The 14684-nt window shown below is 37.5% G+C and overlaps 1 protein-coding gene across 1 annotated transcript; it reads left to right on the plus strand.

Annotated features, from left to right (window-relative positions):
• Positions 1-271: 271 nt before the first annotated feature.
• LOC128238403 (allene oxide synthase-lipoxygenase protein-like) lies at positions 272-10316 on the plus strand. The gene is made up of 6 exons (XM_052954311.1): positions 272-397; positions 2477-2662; positions 6006-6204; positions 6347-6461; positions 6925-7071; positions 8583-10316. The coding sequence occupies exons 2-6, from the start codon at positions 2480-2482 to the stop codon at positions 9919-9921; spliced, it is 1983 nt and encodes a 660-aa protein (XP_052810271.1). The 5' UTR covers positions 272-397; positions 2477-2479; the 3' UTR covers positions 9922-10316.
• Positions 10317-14684: the final 4368 nt, after the last annotated feature.

Here is a 14684-nt window from a genome sequence, read left to right on the forward strand (position 1 = left end):
AGGAAATAAGGTTAAAAGGAAATAAGGTTAAAAGGAAATAAGGTTACATGGAAATAAGGCGATGAAATGCTTTTTGGTGGGGTGGGGGTGGGATTAAAACTGTTGAAGGTTTAGAGAAGGCATTTAAATAAACATACAAATGAATAAGCTTACTCTACTAAAACGTAATGGGACTTTAATGTACAGTGAGCTTTATGATAGCTGTCACTTGGTCACTCATGCATTACCGAAGCAATTTGTTCATAAAAACTTGATTTCTTTAGGATCAATACGAACAATAGTTATACTCGCATATCAAGGTTTTGTGTAATTTTATAACTAAAGCACGCTATTTTTCTCGTTAACGACTACATGATCTGTCAATCTGTTATGTCTTGTACGGACTTTTATTAGTGCCGTAAGTATTACAATATTAAATTTGTGATGTGTTTTCAATGATAATGACTTTTCATAATTGCTTCAGTTTTGCTCTTTTTTTATTAAACCGTAATACAAAAATGCCATCGTTCTAATAATGTTTCTGATTATCTTCTGGTAATGCATAACATATGAGATCAAATATAACTTATCAAAACAATACGTATATGTGTATAGATATAACCAAGTGTTAAACCCTGTTAATAGAGTTGAGCTGACTAATTTCTGTAATTTTGTAAAATAATCATTTTGTATTCGTAATGCGATTCTTAATATATATACATAATACTGTTCATCCTCTATAACAACACTGTTTATCATACTGTTATTTCACTGTGTTATAAACATACATATGTTTATACCTTATTTAAGATAGTCATACAACAACAACAACAACAACAACAACAACAACAACAACAACAACCTCTTTTAATGTATTCAGGCAATTATGCATATAGCATACAAACAGTTTACGAGCAAACAGGTAAAATTTAGCGGGAAGCATAAAAATAAAATGTAAACAAAAAGATAAATGATTGTTAATCAGTAGTAGTGAACTTGTTTGCAATTAAAGGTAAATCTAGAATGCTTATATAAAAACATTTTGTTATTAACAATTTGCTAGAACAAGAATTTAAACAACTAATTCACCAAAGTCCAAATGTTTGTTTAACAGATGTCACCTCTAAATGTGCCTTTGATGTAATTAACATATTTGTTCAACTATGCACTTGCCTTAAAATGAATTATTATGGGTTTAGGCGATGTACGTTTGTAAAAGTCTTAATAAAATGTCTGTCTGTCTGCCATATATCATTCTGAGTCCGGTACTGCGCTCATGCATTTATGAATCATAGAATTTACAATTTAAGGTAGTTATACCCTCATGGGCGGCTTTTTAAACCATGATCAACTCGATAATATCTTAATATTTATCATTTCCTGGATTAAAAAAACAACAACAACAAAAATCAAAGCAATTTATTGTCAAAGAACAATTTGATTTAAACTTGAAATACATTACTCTTATTTGACAATAAATTATAATAGCGCCATCACCGCGACAAGAAAAAAAACAGTGGAACATCGACGCGTAAAGCAAAATCAACAAGTTTTATTCACGACCAGTTCTTTATTAGTAAATTACTTCAACATCTTGAAAACAGTTTACCCAAAACACATCACAATGATTTTCCGTCTGTATTTAAAAAGAATCAATATAATTTAATAATCCCAACCAGCTGTTTCTGTCGGGTCTGCAAGTAATGAAATCTTCATGTGTACAAATTTATTTAGTTATTTTTTAACGAAAACTATAATGTAAGCTTCTTTAAAGTTGGATTCGAACCAGAACATTTTAACCCTCAAAAGTTGTTGTCCTTAGTTTAACAACATAGGCTTAAGCATTAAAATTGAAGAGTTTCAAGTGTAGGTTTTCATTATGGGTGTGCTGTCTTAACTTATTAGAACAACGCAACACTCAGTATTACAACTATAAAGCATGGTTTACGAAAAGAAAGTGAATATATCCTAACATTGAACGGAACGGAATCAGCGTTTATATCTGTAATTATTTGGTTAATAAATATCATTATTTGTTGGAATGTGCATTTTTATAATTATACAAACTAAAACATGTTAATGTTGTGACTATACATTTGTTCTTTGTCATTATCACATGCATGTGAGTTTGGTTTGTGGTCACCAATCCGGACAAGTGGGGTTATCTCCGGTTTCCCCCACAACAAAAGACCACAATCTCATGTAAAATCGTGCCAACAGTGATTAATATAATGTTGTAATAACTTGTTTCACAATCGTTGTATGCTAAATATGTTTAAACTAATTATCACATACATGTAATATGCATTGATCATGAATGAATCTGGAATCTGGAATCTTGGATCATATTTACATGACATTTGTGATCAAATTTATCATTTCAAAAACATTTGTATCAACATCAAAAAGTAAACGTACATACCTCGTATTACTAAGGCGAGTTATTTCCAACACTTGGAGTACAATAACTAGTTGGGAGAGTTCTTTGTCCCTGCAGATAATGTACGAATACCGGATAACAGTGAAGACTGGTGATCGACCGCGAGCGGGTACCGACGCCAATGTTTATGTCGTCCTACACGGCGACGCAAACCTGAAGACCCCTCCCACCAAACTGGATGCATTTTTTCATGACGACTTCGAGCGCGGACAAACGGACGTTTTCATCGTGAAAAATATCCAGGTAAGTTGTTTTTTTCATTTTATAAATTAACATTATATATAAAGCTGCGCAACGATCAAATGCCTGAGTTGGTTTACGTGACACGGCGATTAGTTGGTTAAGAGGCAAGACGATCAGCTGGTTTGGTGGCACGGCGATCAGCTGGTTTGGTGGCACGACGATCACCTGGTTTAGTGGCACGACGATCAGCTGGTTTAGTGACTCGACGATCAGCTGGTTTAGTGGCACGACGATCAGCTGGTTCAGTGGCACGACGATCAGCTGGTTCAGTGACACGACGATCAGCCGCTTCAGTGACACGGCGATCAGCTGGTTCAGTGACACGGCGATCAAATGGTTAAGTGACACGACGCTGGTTCAGTGACACGGCGATCAGCTGGTTCAGGGGCACGACGATCAGCTGATTCAGGGGCACGACGATCAGCTGGTTCAGTGGCACGACGATCAGTAAGTTTAGTGGCACGACGATCAGTTGGTTCAGTGACACGACGATCAGCCGCTTCAGTGACACGGCGATCAGCTGGATGAGTGACACGGCGATCAAATAGTTAAGTGACACGATGCTGGTTCAGTGACACGGCGATCAGCTGGTTCAGGGGCACGACGATCAGCTGGTTCAGGGGCACGACGATCAGTAAGTTTAGTGGCACGACGATCAGTTGGTTCAGTGACACGACGATCAGCCGCTTCAGTGACACGGCGATCAGCTGGTTGAGTGACACGGTGATCAAATAGTTAAGTGACACGATGCTGGTTCAGTGACACGGCGATCAGCTGGTTCAGGGGCACGACGATCAGCTGGTTCAGGGGCACGACGATCAGTAAGTTTAGTGGCACGACGATCAGTTGGTTAAGTGACACGGCGATCAGCTGGTTCAGGGGCACGACGATCAGCTGGTTCAGGGGTACGACGATCAGCTGGTTCAGGGGCACGACGATCAGTAAGTTAAGTGGCACGGCGATCAGTAAGTTTAGTGGTTCGACGATCAGCTGGTTTTGGGGTGATCCAGTGATAATAGTCACATTTTTCATTTAATCCGCAGCTGGGGAAGACGGGTTTATAGTCGACTTTAGACAGAGACAGGGATTTGGACATGACCGGTGAGAATGCCCGACGGGAAATATTCTTAGCCTAAATGTTTAAATAATGGGATTATAAAGCCTAGACCTATCTGAGAAATGTCCCTGCTGCATGGGTTGGATAACAAAATTTATAATCTGCCCCGTGTGTCCATCACCGGTGAGGCAAAACATGGAGAGGTGCATGCTAAGTAGCTATTTCGTTAATTGTTGTGAAATTGCATGGTTAAGCATTATCATAACGTTACCAATATGATATGACCGCTACTGCACTAGTATATATATATATGCAGACAATATCTTAACCGTTCTGCATACATGGACTGCTGTAAACATATGTATTTCTTAACGCTTCAAAGTGTTTCACTATGGTACTTTTATGTTCACATCAGTCATCATAATGCCTTTCACATAGTAGTATTGCGACTCGCGCTATCCGTATATTTTTATGGGAATAGTTTGTTCCAGTCTATCAGGTACAATGTAGAAGGAGGTTAAGATAGTCATCATGTTTTATATTTATCGATAAATAAAGAGCCATAAAGGGAAACTATATTTTACCTACTTAATTAACGCATTGAACCTGAGCGGAAAGCCATTTACCATGTTAACGCTTAAAACCAAATCTGCTGGTAAAGAAAAACATGATGTGGATGGCAAAATACTGAAACAGGGCATAGGGGAGTCACGTCGTCATACGAGTCAATATTAATTAAGGTTTTTATAAACAATGTTCATGCTTGAAGATTATTCTTTGTCTGTCAGTAGTTACGGAACAAAGTGAGAAATGCTATTATATTAGTGATAACGTTATGCCTCAAAGCCAAATACAAGAGCATCATTATATTTACCCTAAACAGACACAGGCGTAACAAGGCGTACTCTAATAGGCCCGGGTGTACTCTTTTACATTGTTTCAAACTACCATAACTTGGCGATTAGCGCTTTTTAATGATTTCAATAACTCGGGAAGTCGGGGCAGTAACTCTTACCGTAAAAATTGTTCTACGATCTCTTCCACATCACATACTGGGACCAACTCAAAATGTTTCAGGTACGCCCCTGGCTGGTGTTGGTTTTATTCTCGTCATTGTGCATTTCAATTGAGTGCTGGTCATACTTTCACAAATGTATAAAAATAATTTATGGTCAATGTTACGGACGAACCAAAAGAACATGGGTATTTATGTTTGGTTGACGTAATGCACCAGTCAATTGTAACCACGGCCCCTTCAGGCCTGGGGAAAAGCGGGGACTTTGACTTACGGTCCAGCCAAGCCCGGGTAAGTTCCCCGTCCTGCGAGGACGAACTGCTGGTAAAATCCCCGACAAATGCCCCCGCACCACAGAGACCCTAAGTAAGGCCCATTTCCCGCTATATTTGGCGCAAAGACAAAACCACCGCATTCACCCGGCACGGCGGGGTCACCTGAAAGTTAAAAACACGGCCCATTTCTCCGGCTATCCCCGGTATTCCCCCGACCTGGTGGGGGGGGGGGTGGCGTGGTTACGATTGACTGATGCATAACGCGATCGTACTTGCTGGGATTCTGTATGAACCTTATTTTCAAAGGGAGCTTGGAAAAATAAACCGAAAATAGCTATTTTTCCATCAAACTTGATAGAACGAAGTATTTATTATATTTAGAAAGCATATTTGTAAAGTGCATTAACTTAGAAACCTTAATAATACAAAGATGCATTAGTTGATGAACAGGATCCGTCGTGCCTCATGGAGTCCGTAAAAAGTATCATACTGTACATGATTCATTTCGGGAATATATAGACTTGATCAATGATTAAAATTTCACGTGCTGAACTCTTGATATACCATTCAATATCATTCTCTTTGTGTTAAATGCACATTTGGTAATTTTATACCTTAAATACCTAAATTGGAAGACAACGCATTGTATGTATAAATTATTATCAAAATATTATTTCTATTATTGAAAAAGTCATTAAATCTTTATCATTTGGATTGAAAAGAATAGAGTTTGAAAGACGTTTAACGTACATAATATCTCTAAAACAGCCTTAAATCGTATCTATGGAAATCCTGCAAATCCACAGGTTTATAACTTGGAGGCGCAAATTTAAAGTCTATAATGGCGCATTCTGGTCTTACATTAGATATACATATCTGTCCTACCTTAGTGACATTGCCACTCAGACAATATTAGGGAGAGGGGTGGGAGTGCGTCAGCCCCCTCAAAAATAGACGCTAGATCCTATTCTGTGATGTTTTGTATTTCATGACCAGTTTGAGAAAGTGTCGGTGCTGGAGATATGGAAGGACGACGCTGGCTGGTACACGGAATGGAACATTGACACGGTCAAGATAGAAAACCTTTCGGGCGGCTGGGATGCAGTGTTTCCAGTATTCCGCTGGATCAAGTCGAATGTCCACTACAAATTCCGACCATATGACACCTGCCTCCCCCAGGACGACACTTTTCCAGGTAGGAAGTACATTTAACAAAACTCACATGGTAAACATGTTCAAATTATCAAGCAAATTCAATATTGTTTAAATGTAAAGACAATTCCAATTCTCATTGTATTTGAGGCCAACACTCCCACAGCGATTTTATTTTATCCCAGAACAACGCACTCGAGAACTTGAGGAGAAGCGGACATTGTATGAATACTCGCAGTTGGAACCAGGATTTCCAGTACAAGCGCTTAAAGTTCCCCCAGATGAGGAGTTTTCATTCAGGTTTCATACATGTATTATAATAATTGTTACATCGGGTTAACAAAATATTTTAGAGATGGATTGGTTGAAATTGAAAATTGGTGAACTAAATAATAGAAATTAATTGTGTAAATATCATAACAAAAGTCAACTGAAGGGAAATTTGGACGAACATTAACGACTCAAATTTAATTGAACTTCTAATAAAAGTCCAGCACGTGAGGGGATTAAACTTAACAGCTGACATGTTTGTTCCGTACATTGTTTTGCATGCCTTAGTTTTTTTACGATACATTCTCTTGAAACCCAGTGCTATGTAGCTAAGACCCCCCTTTTAGATCCAATACCCCATTGACACTGTTACGATGTCACGTCAATGTATCGTCGAAAGGTACCGAATTGTCGTAACAGTATAGCAGGGGTCAAAATGTGTTTTACCTTAAGTTAAACTGAAATATGACGTCCTTTTGTGTTGGACCTTTAGTTACCAGTGGGACATCACGAAGAAGAAGTTGATTCTCATGGGTACCAGTAAGTTGAAGACGCTGTTTCGCGGTGACTGGCAGTCGGTGGAAGACGTCGAGAGCATCTATGATGATAAAATGTTCCCTCGCCCATCCGACTGCACCAGGTACACATGACCATTCACTGGCTTACCTTGAATTATCATCATTAAAGTGACTAGCTCATGGTTTGTAAAATGCGCTTTTTTAATTACGAAATAAAGCGTGGCAAATCATAAGGAGTGTTAAAACAAAAATACCAAAAGCTGGAACCCTGCAACAAATGTTGATATTTGCTCAAATATCGTCTTTGAAGACCACAATTTTCATAAACGTTTATAACGCGATCGAAAATTAATAACGGCTGTGGTGTTGTGTGATTGGTTGAATGACATTACCACGTGGTATTATTAATATATCATTAACAGGTCAACATATCCTACTACTTTAGTTAAAGTCTCGATGGCCTTGTTGACTAGCAGTATGTGTTCTACTCTTTTTCCTGACTTTACTGTCGTGGGTTTGAACCCCACTACAGCCCAAATAACTTTTATATGCTATATCTGTACTTTTATCCGCAATTAAGATATCATAGAGTAGAATAATGATAATATAACTGTTTTCAGATGCATAACCGGGAAAACTAATATTTGGTCCAAAAGCATGAGCGAGTCACTTCAAGTATAAACTTTGGTTGACTTTTTAATGTTTGGCTTGGCCGTTGTGCATGCCTCTAAACAGGGTTTAGTTGTAAATGTTCGACTATTGGGCTTGTCCCTGTAGTTTTCAATGTATTATTGTCCACGTTAATTGCCTTCTTACTGTACATTCATTCATATTGTGAAAAATTCATATTAAATTACAGTAACAAATGATGTTGGAAAAACGCACAAGATAAAAGTACGGCAAACCGGATATGTTTATCAACTAAAATCTCTAATTACTTGGTATCTGATTGCGAGAAACGAACTGAAAAGTTGAGGAAAAACATACTTCAATTAAATGAAGCAATCATTTCAGTATTAAGCTATAAACGACCTAATATAATACAAACGATCTTTTGATTTACTGTTTTACAACTGATGTATGACGGTATGTTTTACCTTACAAATGAAACTAGACATTTTATAAAAAAAAGAAGAAAACTGCTTAATTAATCACAGCGTATCGAAGGCCGTTTTTTGTTAAAAAGAAACTGTAACTGCACAGACTTTGAAATTGGTGTGAGTTGCCATCTGGTTTATGGCGTCAAACAGCGGTTATTTTCCTTTGGTGTAAAGTAATCAGGTTGGTGATCAAAATGACTTCATTCAAAAAATTTAATTTTTCCTTCATGTGAAATGATCTTTTAAAACAACGTTATTTAATGAACGTTTCATAAAATATTGCATAATTATGTGTAAGTAGATTGTTTGTTTTTTCGAAGAAAGCACACTATACCACACATGTACAGAGATCTTCAATTAGATTGAGATAATGCACGATACTATTGTCAAGTTATTGACTGAATCAATAGAGTAAATACAAGCATGCGACCTTTAAATTAATCTTGCTGCCCATTTGATCTTGTGTTTCAAAATAAAAAAAAGCATTGATTTAACATATTTCTTGTACTTATAACATATTTTGAACTTTGAAGGTGGCTTAGTGACGAAAAGTTTGGACGACAGCGTTTTGACGGTTTGAACAGCATGGTCATTCGTCTGTGTACAGAGGTGCCTCCGAAGATGGCCGTTGATGACAAAATGATGCGTCCCTTTCTACAGGGCCTATCGCTTGAGGAGGCGATCAAGTCAAGGCGAATGTTTGTGATTGATCATAGCATCATGAATGGAGTGCCCACTCGCCCGGGGGTTTTCTCTTGTGCTCCTATTGCGCTCTTCTTTCGACGGGATGACGGCAAGATTGTGCCTGTAGCGATCCAACTGTTTCAGCACCCGGCGCCCGACAATCCCGTGTTCTTACTGTCAGATCCGAAATACACATGGATCTTGGCAAAAATGTGGTTTAACTGCGCGGACGCACAGATTCATCAGTCGATCGCGCATCTTGGATTCACACATATCGTCATGGAAGGCTTCATTATCGCTGCTCACCGTCATCTTTCCCAGTCGCATCCCATATTTAAACTGCTGGCACCGCATTTTTTATACCTGATTGCCATCAACCACCGCGCTATAGATAAGCTAATGAACCCTGGCGGCCATATTGACAACACACTCAGCGTGGGGAGAGACGGTGGGGTCGAGTTAATTGGCCGCCATCGGCCATTATGGCGATTGGACGTAGACGGTACCCTTCCAGCAGATCTTAAGGCCCGCGGAGTGGATGACCAAGAAGTAGTACCTGACTACCCTTGCCGTGATGACGCCTTGCTCTCTTACAACGCCATACTTTCGTACGTAACGAAGTACGTACATCTCTACTATGCCGCCGACGACGTGCTTATCAATGATCCAGAAATTCAGTCGTGGCGCCGCGACCTTGACCTGCCAATGGAGGCTGGCGGCCTTGGAGTCAAAGGAGTCCCGGGAAGTGATGGAAAGTTCACATCACGTGATCAGCTTGTGTCGGTTCTGACAAGCATCATATACACGTGTAGTGTTGGTCACGCATCTGTGAACTTCAAACAATATGACGAATATGGATTTCCAATGAATTACCCTTCGTGGCTGAAGGGTGATCCTCCGAAGGACAAATCTGCAAAGACAGAAAGAGACATTTTAAACGCAATACATCCACGAAAGGCTCAAATGAAAGTGATGTTGGTTTCAAAGATTTTGAGTGAGCGCAGTACAAGGCCGCTTGGGGATTTCGAGGTCGACTACGTTTACGACCCTCCTGCGGTGCAAATACAGAAGGAATTTCGCGAGCAGCTCAAGAATGTCAGTGACGTCATCAAGCGCCGAAACGAGACTAGGGAATATCCCTATCCGTATTTGGATCCGGCGGAAATTCCAAACTCGATAAGCATTTAAGAGTAAGAAATGATAGAAAAGGGCGCTTCTTTTTGTCACAGGAATATGACAATACCCTCACATTCTTATAATTTCGTATCGTATATAGATTATATGTTTAAATACGCACAATGTGTACACAAAAATGAAACTAGCCTGACCTGCTAATCATGCAATGTTCAACTTCAACACAATGGGTCATGCTTTATAGTTATAGCAAACGATTATGGAACAAATAGACATTGTGGTGTTGATATTAATATTTGTTAACTGTACATGTTTATTAGTATCAATGTAAGATCGCACTATATTTCACCCGGTGATAACCAAAAGCTATATTTTAAGAGTGGCATAGCCACAAGTAGTGTATACGAGGCGAAATATTATTGCGATGTTAGACTTGTTATTACTACATAAAAGTACATAAAAATGATACTTAATTGTTGTCTTTTCGAAAGGCGCGAAAAAGTGTATCTGAACGCTAGTTTTATATAAAAACTGTATCATGCCATTAATATATGATGATGACGTCATTTATGATATAAAAGAGGATATGCTTAGTATATATCAAAATACATTTCAGCTAACAAATAGGAACTACTGGAACTATGCTTAAGTGCTTAAAAGCCTTACACTTATGATTTTAGATGGACTAGGATCAATGGGCAAAACACGAACGAAAAACACACAAAAGGCACGCAAAGACAAAGTCTTAAAATGTACATGGATATAAATATGATTATCAATACAAGGTCGAAGTTGTTTCCTTAGGGATATATAAAATATATATTTTGATATATGTATAGTATGTCTGTTTTGTTCTGTGCGTTTTGTGTCTTTTGGGCTTTGACCATGTGCCTTTTAAACGGGGTCATCGTAAATTGTTTTATTACTGGGCTAGTGACTGTAGTTTTATAGTATTTTTGGAATGTTCAATAATTTTAATCCATTTTCGATCTTTTCACTTGTTTGAGCCGCCGGTTATTTATATTGTTGTCTACAGAGCCTCAGTGCAAGTTGGAGAGTAGATGCCGGACTCTTTTCAGTTATCTTTCTGTTAAGATATTAGAAAAAAATCAGGTCACTGAACCACAGTTTGTTCAGCAACTAAACCGATTCCGCCATGAGTGAAATAAATTTATATTTGGTATTCACGAGATGAAAATCTATTGCGATCATACACTAAAACAAACTCCAAGCTATCACACACACATCGGGCCGATGTAGGCTCAAAGTCGGCATATCGGTTCATCTTGCCAATGTTGGGCTGATGTAGTATAAAACAAAAATAAATAAGTAGTTGTATTATTAACCTAGCAGTTTGCTTTGTTTTGATTACCAGCAAAGGAAACTCAATTATATTCATATCATGTCTTGCAAAGCATGTACAAGAAGAGTTATTTCTATTATATTTATTCGTCTATTCGACATTGTAAAGGGGTAGGAACTGTTAAACAGCTATTCTGGTCTGCAATATCTGTTGTCTGCTTGCTTAATAATAATTATCTCCCTTATGTAAAAAGTTTTCATTGATTTCTTTTCTGCAATACATTTTGTAAAGTTAAGTTACAAAACCTCTCCGTCTCTAGTTTAGCTGTTCATAGGCGAACGGTATCTAAATTGTATTCTGTTGGGTCCTTTTAAGTAACTATTACACAATAGTTCAACATTACGGAAACTGTTATGTTATTTTACAAATGGCCCGTAGTGCAGGGGTGTAGACATTAATTTAAGTAGCAGGGAATATCCCAAAAGTAGGCGGGGGGGGGGGGTCTGGGTGTCCTCCCACAGTTAAGGTCAAGGGGGCAACGCCCCTTGTGGGGTGAATTTAAGGCTTTTTAACCACAATTTCTAGTCTCCTGGTGCATGATTATTTTGTAACAGGGAACCTTTACATAAATATACTTGGATTTGAAACTGAATCTGAGAACTATCCCCCGATTATCCGTGACATTGACCTACATGGTTTGTTGAATATACTAAACTGTACAATAAAAGCAAACGAAAGTATAACTTTTCCGAAACAAATGATACATCATAAAAACTGGTTGATTTCGGCAGGTACTTGACTTTTTTCATTTAGAACGAAACAAAAACCGTCACAGCCAGAGATCGACATAGGTCTTGGATATATCCTCATTACCTTTCAAGTACGCATCTTTTTAATGACAACAGTTATATACATAGCTATATTGTCTTATAGAGTCAAATGAATCAATTGATAAACTATGTTTGTTTATATTGATTATAATTATATGAGATATTTGTCTCGAAATGATTTACACTATTTGACGTTTATAAGTATCTTCCATGGCGGATAGTGTAAGATAGTTTCATCCCTACCCGAGCGTAGGATGTTGCGGAATCGAGGTTTACAGTGTTTCCACAGAACACCCTGCGCGAGGCTTGGGATGAACCTACCTTAAACGAGCGGCCATTTTAGATATCTTTTCGCCCACCTCAGTTAAACAAAATAGGGTAAGAATGTATAAAACATTATTTTTACATACGGGTACTTTTTTATTTTTCCCCGTGGACAAGATTATAAGTATCTGCCATGCCCGAGGGTGTATGATAGGTTCATCCCGATCCGAGCGTAGGGTGTTTTGCGGAAACGAGGTTTACCGAGTTTCCGCAAAACACCCTGCGCGAGGGTTGGTATGAACCTATCTTACACGAGCGGCTATGATAGATGCTTGTTCTCCCACCTCAGTTAAAAAAATTAAGTAAAAGTGTATTTTTGCTGGAACTCTTTTTTGCATAGAGAATAATACATATGTATGGATATGTGATCATTCGTGGTTAACATGGATATGCGCACATTGATTCTCGGAAGGTTGTCATCAGATAAAAACGTTGGTGAATACACATTTAAAAGCTTGTCTGTGATTGACTACTGCATTTCAAGCATTTTGTTGCTAGACAAATTTTCTAACTTTGAAATTAAAGAGCCTGACAACTTATTGTCAGATGGCCACTCACTTTCAAGTGTCTCTTTGGCAGTAAGCTCACGTTTAAAAACTAATAGTACGATAAACGAACCTGAGTCAGAGCACAGCCTTAAAACATGCCCTAAATTGCAAACTGATAAAAAGGAGATGTTTTGTAACCAAATTAATAAAGAACACTTGGCTGTTCTTATACAAATGGTAGAATAAATGAATTTTCAAACAGGAAAAGATGAATTAAATGTAGTAGTTGACGAAATCAGTAGCTTATTCATTAATAGTTCTAAAAAGGTGTTTACAAAATGCAAAACCCACTATAACGTCAATAATAATAATAATAATAATAAACCTTGGTTTGGTCCAGAATGTCATAAAACAAGATGTACATATAATTTGGCTAAATCGAAATATAAAGGAAGACGATCTTTGCGCAATAAACGTTCCTTAAGAAATGCTAGTCACGCTTATTAAAGTACGATGAATAAATTTATAAGTAAGCATAAAGAAATAACAGCGCGTAAACTTTGTAATTTAAAAACCCACAAACCCAAAGAGTACTGGTCGTATCTTAACAGAGTGAATAAAAAACTCGCAGTGCTCTACCTCCCTTATCAGATATGTATAATCATTTAAAAAATCTGAATGATAGTAGCAATCAAGAAGTTTTCGAGTTGCCTCCCTTAGACCGCACAGTAAATAATGACATACTAAATCGGCCGTTCTCCCGTTGTGAAATTAAAAAATGAATTAACAATTTGAATAACGGAAAATGTCCGTCTCTATTTGATTGCATCCTTAACGAACACATTAAATCTACTTGCTCATCACTTATGCCAATTTTTGTAAAATTATTTAATATTATCTTGGAGACCGGTCATATACCCGAAGTTTGGACAGCGGGTATTATTCGGCCCATTTATAAAAATAAAGGAAGTCCGCAAGATTGTAAAAATTACAGACCAATAACAATTCTAAGTCATCTTGGAAACTTATTCACATCGCTGTTAAATGATAGATTAAATAAATATTTGGAAGAAAATTCTATACAAGAAGAAAATCAAGCTGGTTTTAGAGCAAAATATGCATAGTTTGTTTTGTATAAACTTATAGATCTACTACGTGCTAGAAAGAAAAAAAATATACTGCTGTTATGTTGATTTTTCCTCTGCATATGACAGTATTAACAGAGTTAATTTGTAGAGAAAACTACTCTAGTATGGCATATCAGGCAAAGTCATTCGTATGATATACAATTTGTATAGCGATATCAAATCCTGTGTTTCCGGTGATAATAACATACTATCACCATTCTTTGAAAGTAAAAAGGGGGTCCGACAAGGAGAAAACTTGTCACTGGTAATATTCGCAATTTTTCGGAATGATTTGGCATCCTACCTTCTTAATCTGAACAATACAGGAGTTGAAATAAGTGTACGCAACGAACAAAATTTGGTTACCTATCTAAAAATACTCGCCCTACTTTACGCTGACGATACAGCGCTACTTAGCGAAACTGAAACAGATTTGCAAAAAATGATTGATGATTTTGATAATTATTGCAGTACTTTTGATTTAAAGGTCAATATCGATATAACAAAGGTAGTTGTTTTTGGCACTAATAGGCCGACTCGCTATAATTTCAAAATAGGAGAAAATATAATAGAAACGGTTACTAAATATAAATACCTAGGAGTATTCTTTTCAAGCTCTGGAAGTTTTCTTAACGCAAAAACACATTTAGTTGAACAGGCCAAAAAGGCAATGCACTTACTATATAAACGTATTTACAATCTAGATTTACCGACAGACTTATAATTACAATTATTTGACCATACA

The sequence above is a fragment of the Mya arenaria genome, chromosome 1 (genome assembly GCF_026914265.1).
Source record: "Mya arenaria isolate MELC-2E11 chromosome 1, ASM2691426v1".
In the NCBI taxonomy this organism is placed as follows: Eukaryota; Metazoa; Mollusca; class Bivalvia; order Myida; family Myidae; genus Mya; species Mya arenaria.